Source organism: Mustela putorius, unplaced genomic scaffold (assembly GCF_011764305.1).
Source record: "Mustela putorius furo isolate JIRA1106 unplaced genomic scaffold, ASM1176430v1.1 tig00003853_pilon_pilon_pilon, whole genome shotgun sequence".
Classification (NCBI taxonomy): Eukaryota; Metazoa; Chordata; class Mammalia; order Carnivora; family Mustelidae; genus Mustela; species Mustela putorius.
The window spans coordinates 35,432,573-35,445,571 of NW_025422005.1; the positions used below are offsets into that span (position 1 = coordinate 35,432,573).

General features: G+C 49.1%; 1 protein-coding gene across 1 annotated transcript; it reads left to right on the forward strand.

The window, feature by feature from the left end:
* Positions 1-207: 207 nt before the first annotated feature.
* On the forward strand, positions 208-12,775 carry AKR1A1 (aldo-keto reductase family 1 member A1). The gene is made up of 9 exons (XM_004740431.3): positions 208-397; positions 6,843-6,932; positions 8,870-8,989; positions 9,149-9,300; positions 9,930-10,125; positions 11,236-11,435; positions 11,680-11,752; positions 11,893-11,979; positions 12,614-12,775. Exons 2-9 carry the CDS (start codon positions 6,849-6,851, stop codon positions 12,677-12,679), a joined length of 978 nt encoding a protein of 325 aa, XP_004740488.1. The 5' UTR covers positions 208-397; positions 6,843-6,848; the 3' UTR covers positions 12,680-12,775.
* Positions 12,776-12,999: the final 224 nt, after the last annotated feature.

The window sequence follows — 12,999 nt, forward strand, 5'->3', positions numbered from 1 at the left end:
GCGGCTGATGCTTCACCCGGCGCCGAGTCCTCCAAACCTGCGCAGTGAAGTGTGTCTAAACAGCCAATCCGACCAGTAGCAGCGGGAGGAGGAGATGGTGCAGGCTCGCAGCTCTGGCTTCCGCCCTCCCGCTCTTCAAGGGGGGCAGGGGTGGGGTCCACCGCTGCGCGTGATGCTGAAAGCCCGGCCCTCTCCCCTCCACCGGGTGGAGCTTCCCCTCCACCGGGTGGAGCTTCCCCTCCACCGCCAGGCTCAAGCCGGGTCCCTGCCTTTACCATTAGGCCAACTTTCCTTGCAGCCCACCGGTTCCGGAAGCTGAGACCTCTTGGATTGTTGGCAGGACGCAGAACGGAGCAGAGATCACACTGCCTTGTTCACGCTCTGTGCTCCAGCCGAGGTGAGTTTCTCCTGCTGCAGCCCCCAACTCCTCTTCCCTGCCCCGGAATAGACCAGAGAGCGGGGTCGCTGGAGGAAGTCGCTGGTTTCGGATGTGAACTCTGTGTGATCTTGGAAAATTCCGCAGTTTCTCTGGATCTCAGTTTTCAGACCGATGAAGTGAGTTTCTACGTCGGAACTGTAGTGAGGATTAAGTAAAATAAAGTTTTTAAAGCGCTCCGCAAGTTTTAATTGGCCCCTTCTTTTTGTTTGCTTACCACCATGATTTTTGCAGGAACTCTGGCCTTTTTGTGGGATTGCAGAAATACTTATGGAAATGGCCGAAGTGGGTTGACTTAGCTTACTTAGGCACCTGCCTTGGGTTTGGGGAAGTTAGGGCATGTTTTTCTGTTGCCTCAGACCTCTGTTACAGGGAGACCGGATGGAATCTGAACTGTCATCAGATGGAGTTACTATTAACTAACTCTTCCCTTCAGTTTACCTATACTCAGGCTGCAAGACCCTCTAAAAGAGTCTCGATGTTTCTGATCAAGCCTGTTACCTTCCCCAAGATCTCAGTTTTCTTATTTGTACAGGAGCAATCCCAGTATCATCCTGTGTGAAGCAACTGGTTTTTGTTTTGTTTTTCTGAAAACGGTAAAGTGCTTTGATATTTTCTGGAGATGATTCTTTCTAGGTTACCCAAGAAGGAAAGAAAGAAGGTGATGAAGGCAGGACTTCTTCAAATGTACCCCCCACCTAAGCTGTCACGCTCTCTCCGCTTTGCCATTGTGTGTGTGTTTAGTGTGTTTGTGTGTGTGGGGGGGGTGGGCTCACGTGTGAGTTTCTGTGTGTATCTATGGGGCAGGCACTCCAGGAGTGAGGGGCTCAAAAAGATGATATGCTCTGACCTGAAGGAGTACCCTGGTTTGTAAGGGAAAGAAGTATAAACCAACAACGGCACCTATGGGCACAGCTATGGGTGCATGGGAGCAGCAAATGTCAGCTGAAGGGTGAGCTGCCCCTAGCCAGGCCAGGCTGGGACTTTGGGAAGCAAAGTGCTCCGGGACTCAAGTAAGTGGTGGCTGGTTCTGCAAAGTCTGAAATCTGGAGTTCGCAATGAAGAGGTGGAAAAATGAGGAAGATGTGAGCCAGGTTAAGACAGGTATTACTAAGGAATGTAGACTTTATCCTGAAGGTTGGCAAGGACTGTTGGAAGAGTTTGAGCCCTGGGGTCACATGGTCAGTTAGTGAATGGATTGTGGGGAGAGTGGCCACACTGGAAGCAGAGAAATGGGTGGTTCAGAGCAGTAGCGGTCAGTGGAGGTTGATATGGCTGGGCTGGAGAAAGACTTAAGAAATTGGTATTTTAGGGGCACCTGGGTGGCTCAGTGGGTTAAGCTGCTGCCTTCAGCTCAGGTCATGATCTCAGGGTCCTGGGATGGAGTCCCACATCGGGCTCTCTGCTCAGCAGGGGGCCTGCTTCCCTTCCTCTCTCTCTGCCTGCCTCTCTGCCTACTTGTGATCTCTCTCTGTCAAATAAATAAATAAAATCTTAAAAAAAAAAAAAGAAAGAAATTGGTATTTTAAAATTCTTTTCACATACATCAAGAAGTACATGAAGTGTTCCGGAAGTCTTAGGTTTGACGATACAGTCCAGAGCAGACTATACCGTTTTTTTTTTTTTTAAAGATTTTATTTATTTATTTGATAGAGAGAAATCACAAGTAGATGGAGAGGCAGACAGAGAGAGAGAGGGGAAGCAGGCTCCCTGCTGAGCAGAGAGCCCAATGCGGAACTTGACCCCAGGACCCTGAGATCATGACCCGAGCCGAAGGCAGCGGCTCAACCCACTGAGCCACCCAGGTGCCCCTAGACTATACCTTTAAAAAAAATATTTACCAATATTAACAGGATTTTTAACCCAGCCAAATAGACTAAATCTTGGCCACAGTTACATATTTAAAGTGGTTTTCCATGCTAGTTTCTTAGAAGTACAGATAAGGATATATGATCCTACCCATCACCTGTCAAAACCATAATCTGATAGATAATACCATTATCTATTTGGCAGAAATGCCACATGAGGGGCGCCTGGGTGGCTCAGTGGGTTAAAGCCTCTGCCTTCGGCTCAGGTCATGGTCTCAGAGTCCTGGGATCGAGCCCCGCATCGGGCTCTTTACTCAGCGGGGAGCCTGCTTCCTCCTCTCTCTCTGCCTGCCTCTCTGCCTACTTGTAATCTCTGCCTTTCAAATGAATAAATAAAATCTTTAAAAAAAAAATAAATAAATAAAAGAAATGCCACATGAACTGAAAAACATCATTTATTTATTTATTTTAAATATTTTATTTATTTATTTGACAGAGGGAGATCACAAGTAGGCAGAGAAGCAGGCAGAGAGAGGTGGAAGCAGGCTCCCCACCGAGCAGGGAGCCCCATGCGGGGCTCGATTCCAGGACTCTGGGATCATGACCTGAGCCAAAGGCAGAGGCTTAACCTGCTGAGCCACCCAGGCGCCCCGAAAAACATTATTTAGATGGCTTTTCAAGACCCCACAGATTACACCACGAACATGTTTGCTTTAACAAGTTGTTATCCAGGGCCTTAAGTCCCTGGTAAGAGAGTATACAGAAGAGCATGGGTTAGGCATTGTGCAAAGTGCTTTAGATACAGCATCTCTTTAAAATGAGGGAAGGGTGCTGATTCAAACTTTGGTGTGTGCAACCCCAGGCCTTGAACTGTTCCCTTTGTGCTTCGCTGCTGTATTTGACAAGTAGAGTTTTGGACATGCTGAGTCTTACATTCCTATAGGACATACTGGTGGGGATGTCCAGAGGGAGTTGAATATCCAGAACTGGGGTGGGCAAAATCAGTGCTTAATGTGGTAACTGAAGACATGAGCTTAACTAGGGAGTGGGAAGAGGACTGGGGACGGAACTCTGAGGGACACCGACATGTACGGGAAGTAGAAGAAAGGCCCGTGCAGCCAGAGAACACTCATGTAAACACTGCTTCCTCTTTTTCCTGTGTTTTCAAGTTCTTGCATCCAGGCAGGAGCTATAGAGCCCTCCTCTAGAAGGGAAGATAACCCCAGAAAGAAGGAACATAGGTGTAGGTGCTGACTTGGGAATAATAAAACCTGGGTCCCCCTTTTTTTTTCTTTTAGTTTTTAATTTTTTTAAAGATTTTATTTATTTGACAGAGAGATCACAAGTAGGCAGAGAGGCAGGCAGAGAGAGAGGGGGAAACAGGCTCCCTGCTGAGCTGAGAGCCTGATGCGGGGCTCCATCCCAGGACCCCGAGATCATGATCTGAGCCAAAGGCAAAGGCTTAACCCACTGAGCCACCCAGCCCCCTCCTTTTTTAAAGAATGTGGAGCTTGGGGCCCCTGGGTGGCTCAGTGGGTTAAGCCGCTGCCTTCGGCTCAGGTCATGATCTCAGGGTCCTGGGATCGATCCCCACATCGGGCTCTCTGCTCGGCAGGGAGCCTGCTTCCTCCTCTCTCTCTGCCTGCCTCTCTGCCTGCTTGTGATCTCTCTCTGTCAAATAAATAAATAAAATCTTAAAAAAAAAAAAATGTGGAGCTTGAACTTACAACCCCAAGATCAAGAATTGCATGCCCTACCGAGTGAGCCAGCTAGGTGCCCCTAAAACCTGAGTCCTTATATTTCCCCTCCCCACACACAGCCAGGTTTTCTTGTTCATGGGTAAAACCTCTCCCAAGTTAACACGAGGGTTTCTGAGTGCTGCCAGAGGCCAAGCCAGGCAGTTCCTTACAACTTCAGAGCCTGTTAAGGCAGGAGAGGGCTGGAATGCCAATGTGTGAGGCAGGAGATGAGGAGGAAGTCAAGAGCTGGCAGAGTCTGACTTCTGTCTCAGAGAAAAACATTTGCTCTCTCCTGCGGCCCCTCCATTCTCCCCTTTGGAGCTCTTGTTCTTTGAAGCTCTTCGTTAGGTGTTCCTTCTATGAGCCCTGCTCCCCCATGCCTCAGCCGTTTGGGTTTTCAGTTTCACCATCAAAAGAAGGGAAGAAGCAAGCATCAGGTTTCTTCCTTTTTGCCTCAGACCAGGCTTTTGTTCAGGCTTTCAGCCTTAAGTCCATGTGTAATTTCAGAGTTCTCCAATGTTTGCTGGGAAATCTGGGAGAGGCCAACAGTCCCCCTGTTGGGGAACGAGCCCAGGAAACCAGCCACAGACCCTGGTGGCAGCTGGCAGGCCAGTTCCTCCTGTGAAGTCCCTTGGGAAGTTTGTGTCCTCGGGAAGTTTCGAAACAGCATTGCCTTCAGTGATCTGTGGTTTGCTACTCAGACTGAGCATTTTTGCTTTTGTTCTAGCAGAAAAAGGCGGTCTCCATAACCAGGTTATGCTAGGCTATAAAATTCTTCCAGAGTCGGAAGCATTAGGAATGACAATTTTCATATGTGAGCTATACTTACAACTTATCTTATTTCCTGCTCTGCCATAATATTTTCAGGACTTGGAAACAAAGGTTATATTTATTAAGTTATTGCTGGCAATGAAATCAATCCAAAGGGAGTGATATCTCTAGTATTGATGAGATCAAGGGAAAAGGTTATTTCTACCTTACTGGCTCTTAGGGCGAGCATTCTTTCTCTTTTCTCTTTTGCTTAGATAATTCCTGTTCATCAAGGCTTGACTTGGGCACCTTGCTGGCTTAGTTGGTAGAGCATGCACCTTTTTTTGGGGGGAGCAGGTGTGAGAGGGGGAGAGAGAAAATTTTTTCCTTTTTTTATTTTATTTTATTTTTTTAGATTGGGGGTTTGGGACAGAGGGAGAGAGAGAATCTTAAGTACCCACACCCAGTGTAGAGCCGGATCTCACAACCCTGAGATCATGACCTGAGCTGAAATCAAGAGTTGGACACTTTAACTGACAGCCATCCAGGCATCCCGAATGTGAAACTTGATTGTGGGGTTGTGAGTTTAAGCCCCACATTGGGTATAGAGATTACTTAAAAATAAAACCTTAAAAAAAAAAAAGGCTCAGATAGTATCTCCAGGAAGCCATTCTTTTTTTTTTTTTTTTTTTAAGATTTTATTATTTATTTATTTGACAGAGAGAGAGATCACAAGTAGGCAGAGAGGCAGGCAGAGAGAGAGAGGAGGAAGCAGGCTCCCTGCTGAGCAGAGAGCCCGACACGGGACTCGATCCCAGGACCCTGAGATCATGACCTGAGCCGAAGGCAGCGGCTCAACCCACTGAGCCACCCAGGCGCCCCTCCAGGAAGCCATTCTTGCAGGGTTGCTCTTTGCTTGTAGCCCTTGTACAGTTTGTGGTCCTGTCTTACATATTGTGCTGAAACCGACTGTCCTCATCACACCAGCCCATAAACTCCAAAATGGCAGGGACTCTATTTGAATATGTGTGTCTCTTAGGCCTAGCACAAGGCCCGGAACATTCGGAACATTGGGAACATTCGTCATATTTGTCATTTGCTGACTGAATGAGTATTCTTGGGCCATTTGGAGACTTCTGATTTTCAGAGCTCTCCAAAGAGGGGTGCTCCAGTCATCCATCTGTTTTGTTCAGTTGGAAATTTTCTTGTGTCTGTAACTTACTGCTTTCTGCTGTGTCTAATTCCCCTTCCTGGAAAGCCTTCTCCCCTTGGCTCTTGGGAAAGCCCAACTTACTCTTAAAAGCCAATGTCAACATTTCCTGGTCCTTGCCCTAACAGAAGTCATTTGCTTTTCTGTAGCGTGCTGTGATATGTGCTGTGAGGCACAGAACATAAATATTATGACTGTCTGTGTTGACCTGCCCTTTTCTTGCCTTTATCCATTGGTTCCTCCTTGGATCCTTCGTTCTGCCACTTCTCAGCTGTTGATTTGGGGGCAAATAACTTCATCTTTCTCTCTCTCTCTCTTTTTAAATTTAACTTCACCTCTCTTGAGTTTTTTGTTTTGTTTTTCATCTAAAAAATGGTCTGCTTACTGTTAAAGAGCCCACTCAGGCCTAGCTGCATGGCAATCAGACCTCTCTGTCAGGGACTAGGAGCATCTGTAGTTTCTGATAGCCTCCTGGCACTGTTCATTTCATCCTCAGAGAAGGGACCTGTCCTGAATCCTGTCTGTCACCTGGTCTCACTCAGACTAATAATGGCTTTAGTCAGTTTTTCCCCGGCCCGAGACGTTATGTAGTCAAGGCTGGGTACTTCAGGGAGTCACTCACCTTGGTCTCTTGGTATTGGAAGTCTCTAACACAGGCCTTTAGCCTGGCAGAAGGAAGGGCACCCAGGCCGGTGGTCTGGTTAATGTTTGTCCAGGAGCTCCTGGCCTTAGTTGGATCGGGCTACCCTGTCTTAGCTGCCCTCTGCTCACAAAGAACTGTGTTGTTTGTTCTGTCCGCTCTTGCTCCCTTTACCACCCGTGTTTTATAGGAGTCTTGACCAGTGAGGATCAAGCAGCAACACTGACCCCACTCCATTCTCTTCCCATCTGTGTTTCAGGGGGCAATGGCGACTTCGTGTGTCCTCCTGCATACTGGGCAGAAGATGCCCCTGATTGGACTGGGCACCTGGAAGAGCGATCCTGGCCAGGTGAGAGATGGAGGAAGGAGAGGAGGGCTTCTTATACCTCTGCTAGGGAAAAGGCAGAATTTGGGAGAGGGTCACTGAATTTTCTATAGCTGCCCCATTGCTATACTCCATTTCATGTAGTATCAGATAAGCCTGCAGGGCAGTGGGAAGAGACAAGGGAAGAAGAGACCAGCAGTGAGCCCTTGGCTTCCTGAGGTGATTTAGAGGAAGGACTGAGGGGCCCAGAAGGGCCAAGGGAATAGGGAGGAACCCTTTCCCTGATTGGATCTGCATTGAGTGCTGTGGCAGACATGGGACCCTGTGCCTGGCCCTGTGCTGCCCCCTAATATGGCACTTAATACTCTGTACTGTCATCCTTCTCCCTCTCTCACATGGGGCTCCTTAAGGGCAGGGCTACTCCCCAGTGCTCAGTCCAAAGGTAGGCACATGGCAGGTGTTGGGGTTTGAAGAATAGCTATGTCAGCTGCTCAGATCAAGGGTTAGCAAACTTTTTCTTTTCTTTTTTTTTTAAAGATTTTATTTATTTATTTGACAGACAGAGATGACAAGCAGGCAGAGAGGCAGGCAGAGAGAGAGAGGAGGAAGCAGGCTCCCCGCTGAGCAGAGAGCCCGATGTGGGGCTCGATCCCAGGACCGTGGGATCATGACCTGAGCTGAAGGCAGCGGCTTAACCCACTGAGCCACCCAGGCGCCCCAGCAAACTTTTTCTTAAACTTTTTGGACAAGTGGCAAAATGGAGCGATTATGTATTTATGTAACCATTTAAAGATGTAAAAATCGTTCATAGGTGGAAAAAAAAAAAAAGGGCAGCTGCTAGCTGAAATTTAATAAGCCCTGATACAGACTCTTCCAGCTTAGGGAGTGTGGGAATAGAGACCTGCTTTCCTAGGGTTGTCATAACTAGAGATGTGCTGCCTCCTGGGGTGGGGCATCTTCCCAGGGCTGCTTCCTTGTTCTTTGGAAATTTGAGTCAGAGTTTAGAGAAGTTTAGGGATTAAGTTTGAGAGGGAGAATTAAGTCTGGCAGGGAGAATATAACCTCTTCTCTCTGGGATTTAGGCTGGTATTTGTGGTGTGTTCTGCCTCTTTTCCCTTTGCTTTCCTTCCTCCCACAGCCTAGAACCCTGGAGCCAGGGTCTTTATGTCCTAGGCAGACACTGACATGGCCCAGGGGAAGTCCAGGAGCTAGGAAAGGGCAGAGGGAGGCGATCAGAACTGGGCAGCCAAGACGGGGGTGGGGGTATGGAATAAGGGAAGTACATGAGGGGATAGAGGGAGAGCTGAGGAGAGGACATCTGGATAGTAAGAGCTGTACCTAGGCGGGGATCATAAATGGCAAGGCCCTGGCACCCTTGGTGCTGCTTCTGATGCCAGGTGTCTAGTCTGTTTTCTAGCAGATTGACTGACCTGTCCTACTTCTGTCTGCTTTCTTCTCTCCTGACAGAGGGCTCTGGGCCTAGCTTCCATCTCACTGTTCTGCCTTCCTTAAATTGTTCCCTCTCTCAGAGCTCTTCTGCTTCACTGAACTCCCAGAGCTCAGTTGGTCTACAGGGCTCCAAAAGGGTGTCTCCGTGTGTCCTTAGCCTACAAATTATTTACCTGTGTATCATGTTTCTCTAACCAGCTCCTCCGGTCTAGAGAACCAGTCTCTATGACTTGCACTTCTGTTCCCTGTCAATGTATCCGTCCATCTTCTGGGCATCTAACTGGGAATACAATGTTAGTTTTCCTGGGCCACACTTAGATTGCTTGGGTAGGAGGAAATCTTGGGGGTTATTGGGTTGGCACAAAAGGTTTAGAGTCTCTGAAGAGGCTTCTGGTCCCCTAGACTAGAACCATCTTTCATCTTCTCCCTCCCCCTCCCCCAGCAGTGTCCCTCAGGAGGGAAGTTTCTGGCTTAGGGCAACAGCTGAAATCTCTGCTTCTCTCATCTGGCAGGTGAAAGCAGCTGTTAAGTACGCCCTGAGTGTAGGCTACCGCCACATTGACTGTGCTGCTATCTACGGCAATGAGACCGAGATCGGGGAGGCCCTGAAGGAGAATGTGGGACCTGGCAAGGTGAGGATACGGGCTACAGAGGGCTGGGGGAGAAGGCTGGACGCCTGGCTGGAGGGATCCAGCAGCATCGTCCTTCTAAGTCCTCTCTCACAGAGGTGAGGGTGGGTGAGACTGGGTGCCCGTGGCTCCTCTCACTGTGGGCCCTGCCCCGTGGACCAGGCGGTGCCGAGGGAGGAGCTGTTTGTGACTTCGAAGCTGTGGAACACTAAACACCACCCAGAGGATGTGGAGCCTGCCCTCCGGAAGACGCTGGCTGACCTCCAGCTGGAATATTTGGACCTGTACCTGATACACTGGCCTTACGCATTTGAGTGAGCCTTGCCAGGGTCTTCATCCGGGCAGTCGGGTGTTGGGGGAGTCGTGTTAGTGACCTGTAAGGCACAGTAGCAGAACAGGAGGGGATCCTGCCTCAGCTCACCCCGGGAACCCAGCCTTCTGTGTTACTGTGTTGGGAGTTTAGCTACAGAAAAGGAGCGTAACCTCCCATGGTGGGTATCCCAGGGGCACGTGAGTGGTCCCTGCTGCTTCCTTTGTTCATTCCAGAAAATGCTAGCTTCTGCTGAGCTAGCCTGGGGTTGCAGTGGAGAATCAGCTCCAGCAGAGGCTGTGAAAGGAGCCTCACTGTCAGCTCTGTGCTGTCCTAGAAGCCGATTGCCAGAGCCTGCAAGGAGGAGGAGGAAGAAGGAAATCAGAAAGACTTCTCAGAGGAGAGGAGAGGAGATACAGTCTGGGTCTAGAGAAAAGGGGAGAGGGAATGGGCATTCTATAGAGAGTAAATGCCTGGATCATGACCTGAATGGACGAAAAACCACGCTTGTTTCTTATTCTTGGCGTTTGGCCCTTTCTGGGTTTAGTATGAGGACACAGAGTGACTGGATGGTCAGGTAAGGCAGAAGCCTTGCATTTGTGCCCACTCGTTGGGGGGCTGTCTTTCACCTAGGCGGGGAGACAACCCTTTCCCTAAGAATGCCGATGGGACTATCCGCTATGATTCTACCCACTACAAGGAGACCTGGAAGGCTCTGGAGGCACTGGTGGCTAAGGGGCTGGTACGGGCACTGGGCCTATCCAACTTCAGTAGTCGACAGATCGATGATGTGCTCAGTGTGGCCTCTGTGCGCCCAGCTGTCCTGCAGGTGAGCATAGCAGAGCAGATCTGTTGGTTTTGGGGGTGTGTGTGTGAACAAAAACATGAGTGAGCAGATGATGGGTCTCCTCATGGAGATGGTTAACAAGTTTTCAGAAGTGTTGCTGTAGAAATTCTCTACATAGAGTAGGGCATTGGGGCACCTGGGTGGGTGGCTCAATCCATTAAGCGTCTGCCTTCAGCTCAGGTTATGATCCCAAAGTCCTGGGATCAAGCCCTGCATCGGGTTCCTTTCGAGCAGGGAGTGCTTCTCTCTCTCTCAAATAAATAAATAAAATCTTGAAAAGGAAGGAAGGGAGGTAGGTAGATAAGTAGATAGATAGATACTGAGTTAACTACACTGGAATTAGAAAAGGGCTAGGGGCACCTGGGTGGCTCAGTGAGTTAAGCGGCTGCCTTTAGCTCAGGTCATGATCTCAGGGTCCTGGCATCAAGTCCTGCATCAGGCTCCTTGCTCAGCAGGGAGTCTGCTTCCACCTCTCCTCCTGCCTGCTGCTCTGCCTACTTGTGCTCTCTCTCTGTCTCTCTAATAAATAAAATCTTAAAGAAAGGGGGGGTGCTAAGAAGTCTTTTTGATTTGGGGCGCCTGGGTGGCTCAGTGGGTAAAGCTTCTGCCTTCGGCTCATGATCTCAGGGTCCTGGGACCGAGCCCCACATGGGGCTCTCTGTTCAGCTGGGAGCCTGCTACCAACCCCCACCCCACCCCCGCCTGCCTCTCTGCCTACTTGTGCTCTCTCTCTCTCTCTCTCAAATAAATAAATAAGTAAAATCTTTAAAAAAAAAAAGTCTTTTTGATTCAAGCACAATGAAAGTAAATGTGAATAATATACATATAAAGGGTAAGGTTATGTCAGGAAGAACAAGTAGTATGTATTGGTTTATATCAAATACAAGAACATTAGAAAGCTGAAAATATAGACAGACATTGAAGTGTGGTAAGAGAATGAAATGGACGGTGGAAGATGGAGAATGGGAAAAGTGGGCCAAGCGAAAGTGGGGCAGTCAGCAGTGCAAGATGGGCAGAGATGGTGCACCACTGGGTGGGACCCTGCAAGCTGGGCGGGGCCGGCCTGTAGTGGTGGATTTTTTCTTGTTTTAGGTGGAATGTCACCCATACTTGGCTCAGAAGGAGCTGATTGCCCACTGCCAAGCACGCGGCCTGGAGGTGACTGCTTATAGCCCCCTAGGCTCCTCTGATCGAGCTTGGCGTGATCCTGATGAACCGGTCCTACTTGAGGAGCCAGTCGTCCTGGCCCTGGCTGAAAAGTATGGCCGGTCTCCAGCTCAGATCCTGCTCAGGTACGGGCAGTGTTGGGGAAAGGAGGTGGGTGAGGGTCCCTGGGTTGGGAGGCCAGGGTTGAGGCCTTGTCCTGAATGAAGCTGCTAATGGCTGCCATGTAATTGGGGGGAAGCTAACCTGAGGCATGTCCCCTATTCCCCTGTGGCTCAGGGACTCCAGGATTTTTGAGAAGGCTGCGTGGTGAGGAGACAGTGCTTTTGAGGACTGACTCCTCTTCCTCATGCGCTTCAATCCCCACCTTAGGTGGCAGGTGCAGCGGAAAGTGATCTGCATTCCCAAGAGCATCACCCCTTCACGTATCCTCCAGAACATTCAGGTACTTGGTGGTGGGCTGTGTTGTCTTTAACCCATGGTGCACAGTCTGGCTCTGATTCTGCCTGGCAAGAAGGCAGTGTTCTGGAATATCAACTTCTGCACGCAAAACTGGCTTTCCTGACCCCCACTTCCCATCCCCAGGTGTTTGACTTTACGTTTAGCCCGGAGGAGATGAAGCAGCTAGATGCCCTGAATAAAAATTGGCGATACATTGTGCCCATGCTCACAGTGAGTATATATCAGCTGTCAGAGTTAGGGATGTAAGATTTGGGGAGGAATTCTGGCCCCAGTCTGGCCTCAACTTTGGTGGTCAGAGGAGAGGTGGGCTGTTGTTGGTAGGATTGCTGTCCTGGACACAGCGGGCTCCTTTTTATTAAGCTTAGGGAAATAGGATGGTTCGGGGTAAAGCATTATAGCCTGTGAGCCCCAGTCCTGCCTCGATATCTTGTGATTTAGAACAAGTTATTTCACTTTTACAAGCCTCAGTTTTTTGTCTATAAAATGATCCCAGTTCCTGCCACCATAGCAAGTTCTCAGTAAATGGTATAAATGAGAGGAACCTAGAAGGCTTTCTTAACCTTGGTAGAGGGATTGAGTTTGGGTTGAAGCCTGTTACAGATAAGAAAATAAATATTCCTTATTTCAGCTGAGACCTTAAGCTCTTAGGCTCAGGGGCAGGTATATAGAGGCTATGGTTTGCTGGAGTGCTGTCGACACTGGCATTCTCTGAGGCCCAGGTCCTGCACTACCATCTGGCATAGTGCTCTGTACAGGTGGTGATCAGACTGACTCAGGGAAAGATGCTATGTCTTTGGAATGTGAGCTCCTGCTAATAGAGCCATCTGTCTGTCTCTCTTTCCAGGTGGATGGGAAGAAAGTCCCGAGAGATGCAGGGCACCCTTTATACCCCTTTAATGATCCATACTGAGACCCCCCACTTCCTGGTTTCCTTTCCAGCTCTCCAGCTACAAGGTCCTCCCATGTGCAGAAAGGAATTAATAAAGCTATTGGAGCATCCACACTATTTGCTTGTCTTACTTGTCTGGTCAGACCTGAGATGGAAATTATTTCCTTTAGGAATGCTGGAATGAGCGACGCTGGATGCCACCTGCCCCAAGCCCAGACTTCCTTTCTTTTTTGTTTCTGGAGAAACGGATGTGTGGCCGAATGCCATTTCTAGTTTCTTGAATTAGGTACCTTGAGGGAGTAGCGCCTTCTAGTGGCAGCTCTCAGTGCTACATGTTGTCC